The sequence below is a fragment of the Balearica regulorum genome, chromosome 2, assembly GCF_011004875.1.
Source record: "Balearica regulorum gibbericeps isolate bBalReg1 chromosome 2, bBalReg1.pri, whole genome shotgun sequence".
In the NCBI taxonomy this organism is placed as follows: domain Eukaryota; kingdom Metazoa; phylum Chordata; class Aves; order Gruiformes; family Gruidae; genus Balearica; species Balearica regulorum.
Genome location: NC_046185.1, coordinates 67,620,822 through 67,643,751, shown reverse-complemented (window position 1 = coordinate 67,643,751; position 22,930 = coordinate 67,620,822). Strand labels below are relative to the sequence as shown.

Genomic DNA, 22,930 nt, shown 5'->3' with positions numbered 1-22,930 from the left:
CAAATGCAGGGATGGGGCTATCCAGCAGGACATGGGGAGATGGCAATACCTACATCAGGATTCCTGCCAAACTCACAGCATCAGCGGTCTTGCTGCTGACCTGAAACCTTGATCAGTGCATAAAGGGTGACATTACGCTGAAATTCATTCATGTTATGCCATCTTCTACCAGAGGTTATCCTGAAATAGCTTGCTAAACAGATTTAAGAGACCAGGAAGAGATGGAGGTCAGGGTGCTCAAAGCATCGAGGAGTGTCACCAAGTCCCTTGATTTCTTCTGCCTCCTTTTTGTGGTGAATTTATTGCCTTTTATTGGTTTAAAATAAATTAATTTGGTAAATGACAAATAGACCTTTATGATTAATTTCTAAGAATGTGGGTTGCTGCTAGCCAGCACATAGAGCCAGGATTTTGACTGCTGTCAGATTTATATTACGTGTACATGAAAACAAAACTACACAATGATGGAGTACTTGATATATTGTACTTATAGATTCTCAGTGTATTGTATATATTTGGAAGGCCCAGTCCATTGCTTTTTCCATTGGGATTTCTAAAGTTAAAAAAAAAAAAAAAAAAAAGCTGTTTGCAGAACTAGAAAAAACACTATAGCTCTGTTAGATTTAAGGAATGATTCTCTGAAGAATAACTATAACTTAGTGTTCTTCAATCTGAAGTAATCAAACTCTTACCCTGAATTTGAATGCACCAGTTTTTACAGTAAATGGGTTTTTTTGTGGGCAGGTTACAGTGAAGCATAATTAGATGCGCACATTGTCCTGAAAAGAAATATAACAAGCTCCCTTTTGAGGGAGTTAAGGAAAAAATTCAAGACAACTCACTTCTAGATTAAGAAAGTGTGAAAATAATTCATACTCTCAGGAGAAAGCCATAACAAACCTGAAAGCCTGATGTAAAAACATTCCTTCGCGCTGAGCAAGACCCTTACTGCCAGACTCAGTGCAGTACAGCAGCTTTCCTGTTGCGCCTGCGAGGAGGGTTTGCGACAGCGCAGCATTGCCCTCCTGTCAATGTTTTGAAGGTGCTGTGGAAGGAAAGGAAAGAACAAGGCTTATTCAGACATACCTCATCAACAGGTGCTAGGATTTAATATCCTGTACTCTTTTTTTTTTTCATGGCATAATTAAGCAGAAAATGGCCACCAGGATGATGTGATAGCAAACACCCTTCCCCTGAACACACCAAGGCAAATGAACATTCCCTACACACAGCCTGGCGAGGCAGAGGTTAAAAGCCTATCTCCAGCAGCCAGGGGCCTTGCAGCTGCTGGCAATTAGGCTTGTCAGCGTTCCTCCCCAAAAGCTCCTGCTGGCATATCAAAATCAAGGGTAATTGCTAGCAGGCAGCCCTGCTCCTGGAGGGTGGGGATACAAACCCAGCAGGAGGAGGGCTGAGCTGTTGCTGCTGGGAGCGTGGGGTGGCTGAGCTGGCGTGCTCCTTCACAAACCGGTTTTGTGCAGCAGCGTGAGCTCTGCACCACTGCCAGCAGCGGGAAGTGGGAGCTTGCTTTGGTCTCTGCTCTGGTTGGTGCCTTGAAGTGGTCTGTGCTGATTTCAGATCTCTTCAAAACACTGGCTGTTGCACCGCTGTTGGGAGATCTCTGGGGTCTGCGCTGCTGCAGGAGCTGATGGAGAACTGCACCGTGCTGAGGAAAGAGGGAAGTCAAAAGCTGTCACTGGGCAATGCAACTCATCACTCTAGTGCTGACTGTAGAGATCAGGATGTTCTTTGGTAGCAAGGTCTTGATAATTTTATCCAGTCTTTAGCTAGAGGTGCTCTTGTGTACCTAGGGCTAAACTGCAGAAAGCTTGCCTTCTCCTATCACAGAGAGGGCTGTTTCACTAGCTCTTTTAACCGGGAAATCCAGGCTAACAGGGAAGAACTATGATTTGAAATAGCAGCTGCCCTTTCTCTCTTTCAGTTCTGTTTCATAAGATGAGTAACCAAAGACAATTGAATAAAAGAGTCGCATTATCCAGGACTTGCTCAGTGAAGTTTCTGCAGTGCTGGTGTGGGAAGATCAATTTCTGCTTAATGCAAAGAAGTGGCGCATACTGTCTTTGGACTAAAAAAACCGCAGCTGTATCCCAAAAGCTTCAGGGGAAAATCCAGAACTTGGATATAAAGAATATAATAACTCTTGGGTGCCAAAGTTCAGAAGCTGGAAATCCCTTCTCAGCTGTCAGCTAAGCCTTGCAATACCCAAATTCCACAAATACATAATTTTTAGCTTTGTTTCCTAGAGAATGGCATACAGTTTTACATGCGATGTGTCAAGAGGTGTTCTGTTCTCCCCGTGACTGAATAGCTGCTGACCTGTTTCTTACATAGATGCAAAAAAAAGTGCAGCATTTGGCATTCCTTTGCCTGCCTCTCTGTGACCAGGATCTGATTTGCTCTGGAGGTGCCCACTGGATCACCTGCACCATGTGAATCAATTGGAAAGGTCTGCTTGCTTAAAAATTGTCATTGAACTGGTTGTCCTCCTGTTTGTACTTAGCAGTTTGGAGCTGTTGCCTGAAACGGGGAAGAGACGGCTTCAGTTTACATGCTAGTCTGAGTTGAAAGCCGTCCCTCCTGAATGAGAGAGCCTGCAGGCTCTTTTGGCTTTGGAGAGCGTATCTGCTGCCTCTGCACCAAAGCAGACCCACAGTACAGAAATGGCTCCTGTTCAGAGAGAACAAAAAGAAAAGGGGGGGAGTTCTGACTGTAGCCTACTGCTTACAGCGTTCAGATGCTGTGTCTGATCCAAGTGCTTCTTATGTATTTGTTGTGGTTTAGCCCCAACCGGCAGCTGAGCACCACATGGCTGCTCGCTCACTCTTCATCCCCTCCCGCCACCCCCAGTAAGATGGGGAGGAGAATCGGAAGAAAAAAGGTAAAACTTGTGAGTTTGGATAAGGACAGTTTAACAGGACAGCAAAGGAAGAGGAAAATAACAACAACAATACTAATAAAAGAATATACGCTAGGTATATTGTGTGATACAAAATGCAATTGCTCACAGCCCAGAAACTGATGCCCAGACCCTCCCGGAGCAGTGACCCCTCCTCCCTGGCCAGCTTCTCCCTTATTTACTGAGCATGATGTCATATGGTATGGAATATCCCTTTGGCTAGTTTGGGTCAGCCATCGTGGCTGTGTCCCCTCCCAGCTTCTTGTGAAAATTAACTCTATCCCAGATGAAAACCAGGACAATATTTTATCCAGAAACTCCTTCATGGATAAGAGCAGCTTGCAGGAGAAGCCTATACATTTGTGTATAAGCATGTTTTTACAAGCCTATTTGGAAAAGGGTGGCTTAAGTAAAGAGAGCACAGTCAGGCACTCACTCTCTAATTACTGACCTGTAGCTGGGGGGAGGGATGCTGTTTCTGTCCAGCTTCCTTACTTGTTTGAGCATCTTTCTCCCCAGGTCTTGGTGCATGGAGACCACTTTTGGAAATCCTGAGTTGGTTAAGGGCCTGAAAAAAAGAGCAGGGCTGCTTGTTCAACTAAGCCTGAAAAAAAAAAAAAAAAAAAAAAAAAAAAAAAAGCAAAGCTACTTTTTTAACCAGCAGCTGCTTGGGAAAATCTAGCCAAGACTCAGACAAAAGCAGGAACACCAGCTTAGTTTAGCATGGTTACCCTGGAGACAGGACTCCTAGCACAGCTCCCAGGCTCAGAGGGGAGGCACGAGCTCTCGGTGAAAAGTTGAAAATAATGCGAAGTGTTATAGAGGATGACACTTTTTTTTTTTAATGGTTTCTTGCAATCTGAAAGCCCAGAGAACTGGGCGTGGATCTATCCTGTTACTAGGATGTCCTGCCAAGTGGAGACAGAGTTGCCTGTGGACTTCATGTATAGCGACCCGCTGATCTATAGAGACAGGTTGTCTGAGCATCACCTCTGTCATTTACATGGCACTCTCGTTACAGCTCCTACTGTCTGTGTGATTGCACCCCCCTGCCGCACGGCATCCGCGTCCTGTGGTATAAGTGGAGCCCCGCGTGCTGGAGCTGAGCGGCGTTTCTCATCTCGGGGCTGAACGCGCAGGGGAAAGCAGTCAGAGAGTTGGAAATAAAAACAGGGAACAAGTCAAGTTTCTTTGAGACATTTCAGCCTTTGTTTTTTCAATGAATTACATGTTGAACTTGCTCATGGTTGTATGTCAGCCTTCCCTCCCCCAGAACAGCTTATGACGCAATTTCACCACTACAAATAAGCCCATATACTTACATCATATAAGTAAATTATACTCCTTTGAATTTCTTAATGAAACAATATGTCATCATAAAGCATATTTCTCAGTGACTCAACATGACATTTTATATGGGATTGTCTGCTTTCTCAATAAAGTGGGTCACTGTCGATGGAACAAGAGGCAATCTGGTTTTGCATTCATTTCTGTAAGGTAATAATCTCAGTCTATTAGATGTGGAATAGTGGTATAGGAGGAAAGAAAGGAAAATTTTGGCAGAGTTAAAAAAAAAGTCTCTATTCCTGATACTCCATGTGACAGAAGATTATTTTTAATGTGTGAAGTGACCCAGTAACGTGGAATTTCACACTTTCATCCACACACTATTATTCTTAGAAATATAGCTGCTTAAAGGAAAAGGTGGGGAAGGAACTGAGCAGACAGAGGGTTTGGTTTTTCCTCTGATGTGAACAATGAGCTCATACGTGGAAGTAAGAACCCCGCTCCTCTCTCTGTCTGGTCTCCTTCTTCTTTCCAATTTGTGGAAATTAATTCAGCCGCCTTCTCCATCACCAAAGCAGGCATGAAAGGAGAAGTGTGGGACGAGCAGAGCGTGTGCTCTGCTCCTCTCCTCACCTTCCAGAGAAGCCGAGCTAACAGGGATGGGGAGCAATTCACTGACGGTAATTGCCATCCCATCCTCTCCTCTCCACCTCCTTTGAGCAAGAAAGACCGAGGGAGGTTTGTGACTCAGGGCGTGTGTTTAAGGGCTTGTTTTTACTGCTGTGGTAGCTGAAGACGCTGCGCAGACCGCTGCCCAGTGGGATGCACGTCCCCGTACAAAATCCCTAGCCAGCTCCGTAACGCTCTGATGTGGAGTTAGGTGGCCTGGTGTGGTGAGGAAGCTCAAGTCCTGCTGACGCTTGAACTGCTAATGCAAAGGGGATGCAGCTACAAGCTGTGACTCATCAGATGCTAATCCAGTCAGTCTAATGTCAATGAAATAACTATGCTCTTAGAGCATCCTTATATGAAGTGATTGACTCAGCTGAGAAGAGCTATTTTGTAGTTAGATGACTTAAGCCACCTTTACTTTGAGGACCAGTTGTCTTCTGGAGGTACTTCTGCAATCAGGTGATGTTATATATTACACCTTCATGTACCACTCCTGGGGCCAGAGAGTGAAAAAAATAAAATAATCTACTTACTTACCTTCGAAAGTATATTCCAAAAAACCAGACTGTGTACTCTTCATCTGTTTGGGGTTTAACAAGTTTGAATCTCTAACAGTTGCAAAAAGGCTAAGAAAACAATTTAGTTTTCAGTAGTGAATGTTGCTGTTCCTTGAGTAAAAATACCTTGACAGGGAAGAGAGCGCAGGGCACAGTAAGCACGGACAAACTGTATTAAAGGATGCCAGACTTTATGTGGGATGTTTGTTTTTACACCTGAATCATGAAATGTAACCCCTGTATAATGTTTTATAGTGACAAATTCCTGAACAAGCAGCTGCTCCTGGAGCAATATTTTCATTTGCTTTCTTTTTTTTCTCCCTCTCTGTTTCTTTTTCAGATAACGGCTCTGGGTCAGGAGAAGGAGGTGAGTACCAAACCCCAGTTACACTTGCTTTTGGTCTTTCTTTTTTACTATATGTGTGTCGGTTTTATGTACATGGTTGCTGCGTACCACATGAATCAAGGAAAAATTATGACAACTTAAAAATAAGCCTTAGTGTTGCAGTGTTATTTGACCATCTCAGAACAGTATTTGTATAGGAATAGGTTGCAGTGTGCATTTGACCAATGCTGTTCTTTCAGATTTGAGCTATATAATTTTTCATTTGTTGCCAGCAATATCGTGTAATATTTAGATCTCTGTTTCACCTGGACTTTGCTCCTGGAAGTGCCTCTTCACAATAAATTTCTTACCTGTTTTGGGGTTTTTTTTTGTTTTGTTGGGTTTTTGGGGGGTTTTTTTGCATTCATTTCCTAGAGGTCTACAACCTCTAGTTATTACTTTATCTTTAGTCAAACATGTTAACTAAAATATTTAATGATTATAGTATGATAGCTGGTTTTAACAAATATTTTACATATTTCTGTTCAAAGCTGTATATTAAAAGAGGGTATGTAGCACAGCTGGTACTAGTAGAAGTATCTCTATCTTTGAACACATCTTAACCTTCTTCCAAGGATTGAGAAAAAAATAATGTAATTTTATCTTAATTCTATCTTTGATACTACTAGTAAGAATACATATAGAATGAAAAACATGAGATATAGATATATACAGACACAGAAAAGCAGTTTGGCTTTTAGGCTTTGCTTGTATTAAGAAAGCGTTGCAGTTTATACTGATAGGACTGAGTTTGGAAAGGTTGGAGATCTTGTAAAGCTACGTGAAAATGTGTTTTGTGGAAAATGATCAATGGCATCACTGTGTGGCTAAACACAACAGTTAACTTTCCAAAAATCAGGAGCTAGCTCCCTCTTTTTTTCATATATCGAGTGAAGAGGAGGCTTTTCCCTCCTCTTTAATAAGATACTATGAGTAAATTCCTGGGCTGCTGCTAGCACATGGCTGTTCTTATCTTTGTTTCATTTTGGAGCAGTGTCTGAAGGAACAATTTTCTCCTCAAACCCTGCCTCTTCTTACCTTCACCAGTCTTACCTGGTGACTTTTTTCTGAAGCTCTTCTTCCTGAAATTGCATCACACTCTTTCCCCAGCTCAGTTTGCTTCTCCTCCCCCCGTCATTACCCAGCCTGTTATTCCACTACAGCTGCTCCCCGCAAGCTGAGAGCTGCTTGCCTCGGTACTGCTATGCACTTCTTAGAGGAGACAGATGACAGTAATTTAGTCCACGTCTGACTTTTATTTTTGGAACAGTTATAGAAATGTTTGAATGCTGCTGGGATTGTTTTTTCAGTATTTCCCAATCGGATACAAAAATCCCTGGTAAAGGCCCTTGTAAATGTTACGGTGTTGGTCTGCAAGAGATTGGCAGCTCACTGACAGATCGGGGGGTTCTTTGGGTAATTTTGTGAACAGTTTGGAGAAAAGTAGAACAGAACATGCTGCATTTTGTTGGTGAGGCTGCTCACTAAAGAGGAGAAAGATCCAAGTTCAAATATACTCATTGCTTGATTTGGAGCAGGAGACTGAACCAGGTCCACCATCTCTTGGTAAGAGAGGTCCGAAATGGGTTTCCCTTGGTTGCCGCTGCTCTTTTTGTTCTCACTCAAAATATTCATTGAGCCTGGGACAAAGGGAGTGGGAAGAAGGTGACAGCCTGGAGGCTGGGAGGATACATGCTATAGAAAGGCTTTGTTAGCTGGGACTCACTGTGCCAGTGAATGTTAATTATTTATGCAAAATAGAATGGCATCGGCTGAGGAGAATCAGTGGTCCCTCCATGCTGCCTTGTAGCAGTGGTCGGTGCATTGTCTTGGGAGGTGGAATACCCAATTGAATCTGGGTCCCTTGATGAGTATCTGCACTGCCTGGGTATTGAATAAAGAAGAGACAATGTACCCACTACCTTCTCCAGCAGTTTTGTGATGCCAGCCCTTCATTTATTTGGCTTTATTCTGAGTGCCTTTGGGCCAATTGAAGTGTTCCTGCTTCTGTTCAGTATAAAAACAGTTGGCTTTAGTTCTTAATTTTAGATAGAAAAAATATTTTAAACAACCAGAAATTGAAAATCCTGCTTGGCACTTTTTCTTTTTTTTGGATAGATCCAGGCTATGTGTGACACACTGAATTAGTACTGTCCCTGTCCACCTTCATCACTAAACTGGGTGTTGGGTAATACTTCTGCAGAACAGTTGGCCAGTCTTCAGCATGTTCCACCCTTCAAAGGATTGAATCCACTGTTGCTCTGATTATTGAACTCTGATGTGGCCAAAACCTCAAGAATATTTTTGTATTTACAGTGGGTTTGTATCTGGAATTGTTTTTGTTTCATTATTAAAGTAACTGTAAAAGTGTTACAAGGGGACATTAAAAAGATCAAAGTCGTATTACAAGTTAAGAGAATTTAGAATTAAACCCAAAGTTCTAAAAGAATGCTGAACCTATTGAGGATGGAGGCGCATTGTTTGGGATCCAGACAAGGAGAAAGGGCAGGAACCCGGGCAGAGGGTGACCTGCAGGGCTGGGGTGCTCGCTGGTGCTCACCGCAGTCCTGCCTCCCTGGTTATTCCAGCTACGGGACTGACTGGAGCACAGCACAGCTCCTTCCTGGACCAACCTTCCCTGTTTTCTTCCCAAGGAAGCCAGAACATGCTGAGATATAGTAATCAGCCAGGCCTGGTCGTTTAGTATCATACCCTTGGCTACAGGTGCACAAGTTTCATGGAGAGCTGCTGTGCCCTGTGAGTGGGGTACAGCTACTGCTCCTAAGTACGAGGTAGCAGCAATGGAAATGGAAAAACGCAGGGATAAGTGAGAGAGAGCCAGCAAGTAAGGAAACGTGCTAGAGTAGAGATTTGTGTTTTCTTCCTAGGATTTACGCTTCCAGATGTTAATCACAGAATCAGTGTTTGCTATGTTTCTCAAACACATAATTAGTGTGATTGCGTATGCACCAGTGGTGCTTGCACACATGGAACGGATGAGTGCAGCTGCTTGTATATGTTAAGGAAGGATTGCGATTGCTGTGCCGGAGATGTGCTGTTCACTGATAGATTTTTTAACTGTGAAGGAAAGTACTGGGAAAGCATCTGAGTTGTGCTCTTCAGTTGCAATAGCTCTGCCTCTGACAGTCTCCACTGCTGAACTGAGCTGCTTGCCTCACGTGCAGCTGAGATTTGTGCTAGTGGTTCACACTGTTCTCCTTCATTTTCCAGACGCAGAACAGGCTCATTAATGATTCTGAAATTTGACTTGATGCAGATTTTCCCTCCTACACCCAAACTGTATGATGTTAAATGCATTCATTTTTATGTGTGTGGGGGGGGGGGGGGGGGAAGTAGACTTAGAACTGATTAAAAACCCCAGAAAAATCCTCTTCCTTGGTTTCAGACAACGCCTTGCCTTAGAAGTTCTCATGTGCCACAAAAATGCTAAAGACCGTGGAATCACTGATCCAGGTTCTCTCCCAAATCATGTTTGCTGTTACAAAGATGCTAGATTTTAGGAAAAGAATTAAGAGTGGGAGAATTTTTTCGGTATGCCTGAATGAGATGAAGGAGTATAATTTTTAAGGGTGACACAATTGTCTAGTTGCCCTCTGACATTCTGGATAAGCGATTTCCATTTTCTATGCTCTGACAGCACAGTGTTAATAAAGAGTTGTAATAAAATTACTCATTCTGCTAATTTCAAAAGTCTGAACCTTCAATTAACATAATAAAAAATACACTTATGAAACCAAACTGTTGATCACTTGTGGCACTGGGTGTCCTGAAGCCACTTCTAAGAAGAGTATGGATTCAGAAATTAGAGTATTAATTCAGAAATTAGAGGAGTTTCAAAAGCCTCATTACTCTACCATTATGTTTCACCTCTACAGCAAACAATGTCAGAGAGTGGGACTCAGCCCTAAAAATGTTGCTTAGTTGAGGTCACAGCAGAAGACAGTGGGATCCTTCAGATTTGCATTTAAGACATAGGCTTTTCTCTGTAATCTCACATTAATCATTCTGCAATTTCCCTGTTCTGAAGAATACAGTCATAAAACCGCCTCCTGATCCACTTTGTTTAAACAGTGTTTTGTTAGAGTTTGAGGCAGAACTAGTGAAAGAGAAGTCACAGGCTCAGATTCATGTTCATCTCTGCCAGTTGTAAATTGCAACACTATTTGACCTGCTGGATGTACTTCCACAACTGGTAGATCGGGGCACAAAAATTAATCCTCAGGCTGTCACGTGTACATAAGGGAGGTAGATTGCTAGCTTGCATTTTCTTTTTTCTAACAATCATTTACAATTTTTATTTCTGGTGGAACCTGCCATGTTCTCCCTGTAAAAAGAACTGTGTCAACCCAATAAAGTAGCCTTGGGAAGATTAAGTTTGGTAAGTTTATATGAATGTGACTAAGGATGAGCTTTTACAATTTTTTTCTTCAAGGTGCTTTATATGTGCAATTAGGGTTTGGGTTTTTTCTCAAGTTTACAACTTGATACTAGCCAAGAATGTCTAAAAAGAAGCAGTCATCTTAGTGATCTTCTTGCCCACTTACTATACAAAGACCTGGCACTAAGGACTGCTAGCCAGGTAGAAGAAATCCTATCATTTATCTGAAGCAGATTCAATGTTCAGAAGACCTCAGTCTGGTGTAAAAGCCACTGTCCTTGTCAATATCCTAAAAAGATCCTAGCACAACATTGCCCAACTAGTGGTGAGACAACTGAAAGGGCAATTGGAGCCATTGGTCTAAATTCTGCTCAGATTTACAATCACATCCTACATTATTAGAAGAAATTCTGGCCCACTGCAGATGGGAACGCTGATTCTTAAAGGAAAGCTTTTTGAAGAAGCTGGTTCCTTTTGTTGTGTCCAAGGTATTGGTGACATAGATAATTTGCTTTCATCTGGCACTAGTCCTTATTCATAAGGCTTTTTTGGTAGTACTTGCCATCTGGCATCCAGGCATAGTGCAATAACTTTTGAAGGACAACCTTATTTCTCTGACATCCCAGGTCCTGTCTTTGGTGAATGAGCACTTCTGAGCCATTCTTCCCCTGTCCCTTCAAGTAAAGGCCTTTTTTCCTCTCGCTCCAGGTAGTCCTTACTTTCTCTATTTGATACTGGCGGCAAACGGCAGCTGTGATGTTGACTTTGTGATATAGTTAGGCCTTTGCAAGGATGTGTTGAGAACCATCAGCATGTGTTACGCACACCATCAAAGAGTTAACAAATGGTAATGACTTTTCAAGCCAGCTTCTCAGAGACAGTTAAGTGTCCTAGAAGAGGCAGGTTCTGTAGTCTGGTAATCAGCCGACATGGGTAGGATTTCTAAGTGTCCTACTATGCCCATAACATTAATTTTTTATTCTTTTTGTTCAGCGTTTATCTGTGTACCTAAGCAAAATGCATTTTTGATATTAAAAAAGATGTAATGGTAGTTAGACAGATGGCACCCAATCATTTCAGGCTTTTAAGCTAAGGAAATAACATGCTGGCAATACATATAGCTAAGTTAATTATTATTAAAATAATTTGTTTTGAATTTCTAATCCCTCTGAAATTTAATAGCTAAAGTATCTTGTGATGAACGTCTAGCAGATTGCATTTAGTAATTAATAAATTGATATACAGTATGTGCTTTTTAGCAGGCTGCCATCTGTTCCTTCCCCTCACTAGGGACAACACTTATCCAGTAATTGTCACACAGTCAGGGTGGTATAAACAGACACAGTTTAGAACTTGGAATATTTTTTATTTTAATTTCTAATTAATGCTACTGATTTTTTTAATGTATTTTCATATGACTGCAGAAACTTGATTGTGATTAACACCCTGGATAGGAGGTAACATCATGTCTTTTAGCATATTTCTATAATGGTGTATGACTTAAATCTAAGTGCTGATTCCATCACGTGGCTTGTCACTGAGAATCACTTCAGCTTCAAATAGCCCTACTTATTTCTGTTGAGATCATACTCCCTGTAGGTAAAATTAACACCAAACTAAAACTTGCAGGAATTGCTGTGTTTTCCCAAAAGGTTCAGCAAGGCAGAGGCAAAGGGCCAGATTCTTCAGGCCTTCTGTTGGTGAAAACCTATTCTGAGCAGGGGTTTCAGGGGTGCTGGACCTTGCTCGGAAGGATGCTGGAGCCACGGGCACGGAAGGACAGATTCCTCTCGCCTCTTGTGCAGATGACAGATAGCAAATGAGGGCAGGTTCATCTCATGCAGCCTGAATAGGGCCTGCAGAACGGCATTCGGCATGTTCAAGAAATTGTGGGACACCTGCCTTGGCCACTGGTGACTTTCTTGTCCTTTCCATTTTCCACCGTTATCTTACTCATACACAATTTTCCTGGTAGTTACTCTGAAGTTGTTGTGTCTTCCTTTGGAGAAAAAGGAGTTAGCTGTGTTTGAAGCAAGATAGTGGCCTGAATGGGCATTCAGGTTCTCCAACCAGAAGGTCCTGCAGGGTAGAAGCTGATCCAGCTCTCACAGTATGCCAGCTTTCCCCACCATTATCCATGGTGTCATATGCATAGAAGCAATATAGATGTTCCAGTTGTCAGATGTGTAAAATACCTAACACACAACAAGGGCTGTGGTGGTGCACGTCCTCAAGTCCTTTGCTCACAAGTGCACACGCTATCATTATCATAACTGCTGGGCAAACATATCACCTTGGCTGGGTTGTGATTAAGAGTATCAAACTTGGAACTCCCCTCCTCCAGGCACCTCAGTCATAAATAGACGAGGCATCCTTGTGTTAAACCTGTAATGCCCATTCTTGCAAAATCAAACTTCAAAGGCTGGTGTCTCTCCTGGAGTATTTTTGCAGCTGCAGTGTGTGGTCTATACTGCACAGGAAAAGTATCTTCCAGCCAGGTATAGATCTCTGGCTGTACCATGCCAGGCTTTGCTTCTAAGCCAGCTGGGTAGTTGGATAAGAGAACAGGCCCTTCCACATTGGTAAATATTGCTTTTGCGTACAATCCAGCAGCGTGGTCAAGATAATTCAAGACACCGCTTGCCAAAAATTTGGGATAGCTAAGAGTAGTTGTTGCACTTGCTTTAAATATATACTTACAGACAAAAGAGCAAGTTTGCAGCTTTGTTTTAAATTACCTGGACAATCTCCATTTTAACTAAGTGTGTCATTAAAGTTGCCCTAAAAAGTAATGAAAGAGAGGATAAGTGAACTGCAGCCCATAATGTGTGATGCTGTGGACTGTGGTACTTTGAGAAGAATTTCCAGTGCTAGCTGTACTGAGGGAATCGCAGTCTGATCACAGGGGGGTTCTTCTGTATGCAGAAGGGGATTTGCTGTGGCCCTGCCTATTTTTCCAAAATCTTTTTGAGATTAGTTGCTCCCATGAGATACGGCAAAAATCACAGTACTCCCAAAACAGATAGGAATTGGTTTTCAGAGAGATTTTCCCAGACAAGGGTATCTTCATTCCATCCGTACGTGGCTACTGAGTAGTTGCAGCTCTCCAGAAGCTCCCCCCTGCTTCACTGTGAACAGTGATAAATACATATATAAAGCGGAGCTCCCTTTCCAGGCCATGCCTGGGGGCAGACCAAACTTCACCTTGACACAGACTGATGCTTTTGCTTCAAGCCTGATTGAAAGCCCTCAGCAGAAACCAAGCAGTCTTACCATTGTAGGAACACACAAATGAGTTGCCGAGGGAAGCAATTTACAGCTGGCCAAACCCTCTAGAGCTGCTGTCCATTTGCAGGCTTCTACCCTGCAGCTCCTAAGATAGAGCTGGCCATCTTCTGCAGAGGAAAAATTACTCGAGGAGAAGTGGTAGGGAGCGCTGAAGCTCAGAGAGGCAACTGGGAGTCACAGATCCCATCCTTGTGCCTCATTTCTTTTGAAGGACAGAGCATTAATGAGGTGCTGCCCTGAAACACGAAAGGGAGCTGAAAAGAGAGGGAAAATGAGCTTTCACTCAACATGAAATTAGGATGTCGAAGAACAGAATTAATCAAGATACCAAAGAAAGTGAGAAGAAATTTTGTAATCACCTATACATCAACATTAGAAGCCTGCATAATAAACAAGAGGAGCATATTTTGTCCTAATTGGTATTACTGAAACATGCTGGGAAGATCTGATTGATCAGAATATTAAAATTAATGGCTATAACCTATTTAGGAACAATCAAATGTGGGGGAGAAAGGAGAAGGGAGGGACAATGTGTCAAGGGATTCATTGCCTATTTGGAGACATTTGCAGAAATTTTTCTCACTGGAGAAATTTATGTTCTCAAATATTAATGGGTTAACTTCTTTTAACAGCACAGAAGTGGGGCACTGAAAATGTCTGCTACCAATTCAGGCTGAAAAACAGTATTTATCTGTTCTGTATTGGTGGGAAAAGCTGCATTTTCTTCAGGGACTTCAGTCTAAATTATATGCAGTCTCATGCTGCTAGTACTAAAACATCGTGCAGCTAGTAATGAAAGAAGTTATAGATGACTATCACCTAACTTGGAAACGTTGCATCAATATACATTCATCTGTGTTAGACGTCATCCTGACAGGTGTAAATTATTAGTCACTGAGGTGCAGGTGTTCTTGACTTGCACATATTTATTATATGCAAACAAAATAAAGTACAGATAAATAATTCTATATACATGAGGTCCAGCAAGTTCTGATCAAGAAAAAAAGGCTACACTTTCTCTAAAGCAAACCTAATATAAAAAGGTAGAGAAAGCAGTATTGGGGGTGGGGGGGTGGTGGTGGGGTGGGGAGGACGGAAAGGAGAGAGAAGTTTACACTGAATAGCACGTAGAAACAATGAACAAGTAGTTGTGGACTACTGTTTAAGAAAATGAAAATGTGCCAGGGCATTCACAGGGAGCAGAACTAAAGCCAGTGAGGAAAGGTGTGCATGTATGCATGCATGTGTGTATGTGTTGCTTCTTTAGCTCTATCACAAAATTGAAATGCTAATAGTTCAGCAAAAGTGCTCTGTAAAGCATTTAAAGAATGTAAAGGCAGCTTTTTAATTGGTGGTGTTTGAATCATAGAATCACAGAATAGTTTGGGTTGGAAGGGACCTTAAAGACCATCTAGTTCCAACCCCCCTGCCATGGGCAGGGACACCTTCCTCTAGACCATGTTTCCCAAAGCCCCATCCAACCTGGCCTTGAACACTTCCAGGGATGGGGCATCCACAACTTCTCTGGGCAACCTGTTCCAGTGCCTCACCACCCTTACAGGGAAGAATTTTTTCCTTGTATCTAATCTAAATCTACCCTCTTTCAGTGTAAACCCATTACCCCTTGTTCTATCACTCCATGCCCTTGTAACCAGTCCCTCTACAGCTTTCCTGTAGGCCTCTTCAGGTACTGGAAGGCTGCTATTAGATCTCCCCAGAGCCTTCTCTTCTCCAGGCTGAACCACTCCAACTCTCTCAGCCTGTCCTCATAGGAGAGGTGCTCCAGCCCTCTGATCAGTTTCATGGCCTTCCTCTGGACTCACTCCAACAGCTCCATGTCCTTCTTATGTCGGGGGCCCCAAAGCTGGACGCAGTACTCCAGGTGTAGCTGTGGCCATAGCACATAAAGCTGCTATGAGAAAGAGAATCACTTTGATCTCTGTCCATCCAACAGCCTTGTGTAGTCAGCCTTACACAACCATGACACTGCGATAGGTTAAATGGTTCTTGACTCTGCAGATTTCTGCAGTTGTTTGCCTGCTTTTCAGATGTCTGTCTCTCCTTTATGACTTTGTTAAAATAAAAAATAAGAGTGACTACTGGTGGTGAAACAATAAGAGTATAGCTATATTTCTCTTTCACTCTGCAAAGAGTTTTGATGTCCATGTCAACAGTAAGACTGGCGCAAGGTTTTTTAGGATGAGAATATTTGAGATATTAACTTTACTTTTTAGGGAACATAGCATTTCTACCAGTTTCTTGTTAAGATGACTTTTTTCTTTTAGTCTTGTACAACTAGTCAGGGTAATCTGGAAAATATACCACAGCATGTATGAGATATCAGCACAGTCTAATCCCATTGTCAGAAAGAGAAAGGGGAAAAATGCAAGCAGTAACCTTGCATAAGGATATCTGTAATTAAAGACTGTCAAAGAAAATGGCTTTCAAATCCCCACTACCTAATATTCAAGGACATTAACAGGCACAGAGTTCACTCATTATCAGTGCCAATTAAGATTAAATGTGACTGGGACACATGTCAATGCTGGTTGTGTGTCCGGTGGGGTGAGAATAACTACTAATCACTGAAATAAGAATAAAGGAAGAGTCAATCAATGAAGCATTAGTGTTTTCAGGGATGCTTTCTTGTCACTGGTACAGTTCTACCAACCTCCAATTTTGAAAAAGGGAACACTTTTAAGATTAATAGCTTCAGTATATGCTAACTTCATATTGACAATACACATGAAGGCAAATGGATTTAGGTAAGCAAAATCAGAGCTTAATAAGAAAGTAATGCTTTCTGTTAACAATACTTTTTTTTTTTTTTTTTTTTTTAAGAGTATGAAGGATCTGGAACAGAAGTTCAGAGAAAACACTCAAAATGTGGAGTTTGCAAATACAGGGCTGAGTGCGATGAAGATGCAGAAAATGTTGGGTAAGTAATAAGCTTTCCTTAACTATATCAGTGAACAAAAAGGGGGAAAAATGTTAAAAAAAAAAGAAAAAGTACGTGATCGTCTACTTGACTATGTTTGTCCCTATTAATTGAACCTTTAATGCTGTCCAATAATAATGTGTTTGATAAATGTCTGTAAAGAACAAACCACCTGCAGTTGCCAGGTAAAGGGAGAAAACAACAAAGAGGTATATTGGAGAATCTTTATCAAACATTTTTCAAACAAAGGACCTTGATTTGTTTTAATCTTGGCAACAAAAAACCCCCAAACCAAACAGGAATGCAAAACAAATACTGATAATTCATCGCTGAGATTTTTTTTCTCTATGTTCTGCTTGTTCATGAAGTATTATAGGCAGTTGTTTCCATCAGTGCAAAGCTTGGATCTAAACGTGAAGTTGCACCGGGGACCTGAGCCAGTCACTTCTTCTAAAGTCACTGTGCCACTTGACCTCCCACATGCACCCAGGGGTAAACTGATGAAAAATACCAGTCACTTGTCAGAGCTCAAAACGACTGACCAAAACCCAAGAGGATGTCAAAGACAATCCATAACGCACAAGCAGATGCACCAAATTTCCCTACTCGAGGTGCTTGATGGTTAGAGGATACCCTGGCTGTCCAGGCTCTCTGTAGGTGGCTGGCAGCAGGGGCAGAGACATCGTGGAGGAAAGGGCTCCTCTGGACAGCCCCATGAGGCATTAAGGTTTGTTGGGAGGTAAAAGAAGTCTCATGTAGTTGATGGGGCTTTGTTTTCCCACAGCCGTTGTCCCAGCAGTGGCTGGCAGCATGGAAGAAGCTTAACTAGGGTCTGGGTCAATGGCGGGTATTGGGGTTGCAGCTGCAGAGGCAGTGCATGAGGGTGTTCGAGAGACGCGCCAATGGTACGTCTTTGTGTACATGGAGGGAACAGCATCTCAGAATAACGGTGCCTGAACATCGCTAATTGGGGAAAGCAGCGCTCTCCTTTCTCCTGTCTTCCAGCTGGAATCCATTTCACGTTGAAATATGTCTTAATTGCACAAAATTTTATTATGGGGTATCAGCATGAAGGCATCTCAGGCAGTAAAGCAGCTTAGCACTAATATTCAAGATGCGTATTCAAGATTAAATCACAGCATATGAGGGAAACCACAATGGTAATAGTACTCCTGAATACTAGCATGATACTTCACATTTCATCAAATGTCATAGTACTGAAGTACGCTTGCTCTTTTGTGCAGGGACAAATGAGCTGTAGCTGGTTTTTTATAATACTAATAATTTTCTGCAATATTGCCTTGGTCTGTTTCATTTATGACTGGCAAGATGGGTATAGATTTGTTTGTTATATGCACTGAGATGTGCTCTGGGCTTTGGAAAATAAATCCTGATGCATTCGACTTCAGTAAAAGCTTGCCTATTCTTTTTATACTCGTTGACTTTGCATTCCTGCATCTATGTAGTGTCTGTAAGAGAGTTAGGATAAAGTTGAGGAGAGTGAAAGATTTATTCCTTACATCTCACCCACATAAAATGAAGCCACGCTCCCTCTTCGTGACAACAGGAGGAGAGCGTTCTTTTGCCTCTGAGATTTCTTTAATTAGTCCTCATTGAAAAATATATGGAAACTAAAATGTTTATATAGGAAATACTCAAAAGTTAGAAAATATTTCTATGAGGGTTGATCACAAACTATCAGATCTGTCAGTTTTCCAACCTAAATAACGTTCACTTCATTTTTTGCCCAGTACCTTTGGCCATTACAATAGCATTTAGTGATAGTCACTGTCTGTTTAGACTTAGATTAAATCAGACTATGTTAAAATGGATTGCCTTCACAAGGATAATTTTGACAAGTCACATAGAAATTCACAGACTTGCTAAAGTAGAAGTTAGGAGTTGGTTTCCAATTTTTTACCTAAAAAATTATTTACCTGGCAGAAACAAGATGGGATTGAAATCTTTTGTTTGGGAAACTCTGGTAGAGCACCCCTTAAAAATGCTTTTTACATCTTATTTTTACTTATTTTTTACTCCATTTCCTGTTGGGTTTCAACATGCTTTTTAACCTCATAGAACTCTATCATCATATATATTGGCAGCACAAGTACCTTTCATTAGACTTGCATAAACATTGCTAGGTTCATATTATTATTTAATTTAATTTTGCACCATATCACAACCACTATCACCCCTAGTTCTAGCAAATCATACAAGCACCCTAATTTCATATAAATATCCTATCTGGATTTTCCTTTTCAAGGCATAAAAATGGCTACTGTAACTTTTTTAGATAGTGGGGTATTATCTACTGAACCACAAAGAAAAAGTGCATTTAGTTGGTTCAAGTAGGCTTCTTAGACTGGGATAGCCCTTGCTTGGACTTTCCTACGTTAAAACAATAAAGTGACCTGCATGATTACGGAAAGCATTTTAAGAGCATTTTGCTTCATGATAGTAACTGAATGAGTTAGCTGGACTGTCTCCTAATGTTTAGTAGATAATGTAGAGCTAAATTCATGAGATGCTAATAATTACAGCAAATATACAATTATGCATTTTTTCATCCCCTTTTCCAAGCTGTGCAATCTGAGATCTTACAAACATCAGCTCCTTCTGCTCCAAGTGCTCTTGAGAAGCAAAACAATTTCTGTACTTCCATTTTATGAATAGAGAAACTAAGTTACAGATAACATGATTAGCCTGCAGACAGACAGTGATTTGGTGGAAAGGGAGACATCCATGCCACAGGGAGTAGAGTTGTTTGAGGTAAATGAGCTGGCGTTAATGACAAATTTCAGGACCTGCCAACAGGCCAGCCACAACAGCCTGGACCACAGAATAGGCAGATTTCCCCCCAAAACAGGAAAATCCTGCTAAAGACAGTTTTATTCCATATAAATCTCAGTGGTTCATCTTTTGGGCCTGGAAAGATGTGGGAATCCTATGCAAAAAGTGATGGCACCTGATAGTTTCAGTGAAAACTGTAGGATGATTCAGGCAACAAAGAAGCAGGAGCAAGACCAACCACTTGGCATTTCCCAATTTTTAGAGCTGGACTTGCTGATGTCTAAGCAAGGCCTTTCTTCTCGGACGTGCACAGTGATAGTGTGAGGGGCAATGGGTACGAGCTGGAGCATGGGAAATTCTCGTTTGACGTAATGGAAAATGTTTCCACCATGAGGGTGGTTGGACACTGGAACAAGGTTTCTGGTGAGGCTATGGAGTTTCCATCTGTGAAGATGGTCTGAGCTTGATCAGACACGGCCCTGGGCCAGCTTTGAGCGGGGGGTTGGACTAGATGACCTCCACACATCCCTTCAAGCCTAAATTATTCTGTGATTCTGTGTAGTTACCAGATCTTGATGCTTTTTAAAAGCAAATTTAAACAAATTATGTTGTACACAGTTGAGATGCACTCCATGTTACAAGTTAGTGATTTTAAATTTTTGTTGCCCCTAAAATGTATTTTTCACTTTGAAAAAGTTACTAATTTTTGGTTTTCATGCTTGGCATTAAAGCATTATGGCTGTCTCTGATCAAAGTTGCTACATATGCTTTTATTACACAAGATCACACGTATTCTGAAGAATTCAGGCTTTGCACAGAGTTTTAGATTTGTATCTTCATTTTGTTTGATTTCTCAGAAACATTATCTATCTAAACCAGAAGTAGTTACAATGCATAATAAATTGAATGCAAAAATATAAACAAATTTATCTTTTCCACTGCCTCTGCAAAAAGTTTCCATGTTGATTTTAAGTGGATTGATTGAGAGAAAGAAATAAAGCCTGGGGAGATCGTTGTTGTAAAAAGCGTGCCATACTTAGAAAATTAACGTCAACCGTATGCAAATCAGTACATTATTTCTTTATATAAATGCAAAAAGGAATCAGGTTGAGGAAACATCACAGAAATATATTTGTCCATTTTTTTTTCTTTTCTTATACAACTTTTAAGTATTTAAAAGAGTTGTGAATTTATGGGCGGGCTTTTAACGAGCATAGAAAATTCCTTGTGGATGCACTAGTTTTAAGTTGTATAAAGCTGTACTTTGCCATATTGTCCGTACAGTGGTTTTCTGTAGGTCCGTGGATGCAGACAACAGGTTTCACGTGAATTGGCCATTATTTTTCTTCCCCTTTAGCAACAAAACTAAAACATAGGTTGTATGTGTCATGGGAAAAGCTGCTGCCTGAGATTGATCAATCGATACCTCCCCTTCTACCTTGCCCATCAAAATGTCTCCCTGGTCAGAACCTTCCTCCACTGCTGAAAAGGCAACTTTTTACGCATAATGGTGCAAAACATATAGCAGGAGAATAAAAAAGGACACTTGAGGTTGGTAAATTTAAACTTTTTGTGTGGGAAACTGGCCAGAAGCCCAAAGACATAGGCAGTGTGAGGGTGGTGTGTGTTTTCTGCTGGAATTTTGAACTGGATATGCAGTTGGGTTGAGAAGTAAAGATGGAGGTGGCAGCACACAGCTTGGGGCCACCTAGAGCTGGTGGGGTAAATCCTCTAGGGCACCCACCCAAACACAGACGGTTTGCTGTTGATATACTCTGGGGTAAGCAGACTGCAGTTTTTTCTTAGCACACACTGGACTTTTCAGTTCTACTGATTGTTCATGTGATAAACAATCAGAAGATGGTATACCAATAATATTGAAACACTTGAAATAATACAGTATGAATGCAAAACAAATGGAAACAGATGTGGTTGTAAAATCTTTTTCATCAGTGTGGCATTTATATCAACTCTTTCTTTAAAGAAAGCAGTGTATATAAATATTTGTAATATTATTGTGGCTATTAAGGACTCCAAGTGAATTCTTTTAAAACTCAGATAAATAACATTCAGTGTAATTTTTGTAAAGCTTTTAAACAACATGATGCCTCAGTTTACTGCATGTGATTGAAACTGAAATTATTATTTGCAGTCTTTTGAGAGCTTATTTATTTATTTGTTTGTTTGTTTATTTACTATAACTACCTGCAGCACTAGCAAAGAAACTGATCATATACAATTATTTGTGGATTTTTTTTTTTTTATATTGTGACTAGAAAGGCAGGCTCTTAAGTGTATATATTTCTTCATCAGACTTCAATTTTGAAATGGTCCTGATTTCCATGTGTTTTTTAAGGCTTCTTACTATTGTCTGGTCATTTTTTCCACAAGTTTCTTCTTACACATATCAAAGTTCATGCTCAGAGTAAGGGAGAACATTTTAATACTTATATATTAAATATAAAAAGTATACATTATGTTTACAGTAAATATAAATAATATATATTTATACCATTTAAATATTAACTTTTGAAATATACTGACTCAATTGAAGAATAAGGGTTTCATCTCACATTTTTTCTTCAAATGTGAAGTATCATTCCAACATAAAAGGTGGTATTGCTTATGAGGAGTTAAATCCTCTGCTCTTGCATTGTTTTGTGTGGGGTGTTTCTTTCGTCTTGCATGCCAAAGCACTGCTAAATGCCTCAAAAAAGCCCCAACATGCCAACATCTAGTAAGTGTTGGAAGGAATGTTACTTCAAAAGGCATTTTAAAGTATGTTGTAACTTCAGGAAAATAATATCCAGAATGAAATTGTGAACTGCAGAATGATTAAAGTTGGAAGGGACCTCTAGGGCATTGTCTGGTCCAGACTCCTTCCCTGCACTGGAACCAGGGATAGTTCATTTACGTGGCTCAAGGGCTTCTCCAGCAGAGCTCTGACCATCTCCATGAAGGGAGATTTGACATCTGGGCAGCTGTTCAAGGGCTGAGCTGCTCTCACTTTGAGGAATAATTTCCTTGAGGTCAATCAGAATTTCTCTCACCACAACTTGCAACTGTTGTCTTTCGCCCCTGTGCTGTGCACCTCTGAGAAGAGCCTCACTCTGCCTTCTCGATAACTCCTCCTAGGTAGGTGGTGACAGCAATCCGTCACCTCCTCAGCCTCCTCTTCTTCAGGCTGGAGAAGCCCAGTGCCCCAGCCATTGCTTACACAGCACACGCTCGGGCCCTCTACCCATCGCAGTGGCTCGCCGCTGGACCCTCTCCAGTTTCTCGACATATTTGCTGTTACTGGGGAGTCCCAAAGCTGCTCAGAGCGCTCCACATGGCACCTCGTGAGTGCTGAGTGGAGGACAACAGTCATTTCCCCTGCTCTGCTAGCGACCCTGCTGTGATGCAGCCCCCCCAGCCTGCTGCTCCCTGCACCCTCAGGTCCTGTTCTGCCGGGCTGCTTCCCCGCCAGTCCACCCCCAGTCTGTCCTGTGGCTTTCCTTTCATCTTCAGACTTCAGGAGGTTCCTCCATCTTGTCAAGGCTCCACTTGAGTGGTCATCTTGCCCCCCATCTTATGATCAGTAACAACCTTCCTTTCCTTCAGTCCCTAAATGGCTGGAATAAATTTCATTAGTTTTAGTTTAAAATATAATTTTTCTTCTTCTATTTTTTTTCATCTTTGATGGGAAATCATT

The 22,930-nt window shown here is 41.4% G+C and overlaps 1 protein-coding gene across 1 annotated transcript in view; it reads left to right on the top strand.

Moving 5' to 3' along the window:
* The window catches only part of TMEFF1 (transmembrane protein with EGF like and two follistatin like domains 1), a 134,734-nt gene that overhangs the window by 91,516 nt on the left and 20,288 nt on the right, over nt 1-22,930 (top strand). The window contains exons 4-5 of the mRNA XM_075744634.1: nt 5,774-5,800; nt 16,347-16,443. Of these exons, the coding sequence (XP_075600749.1) occupies nt 5,774-5,800; nt 16,347-16,443 (124 nt within the window). The remainder of the gene's footprint in view (nt 1-5,773; nt 5,801-16,346; nt 16,444-22,930) is intronic.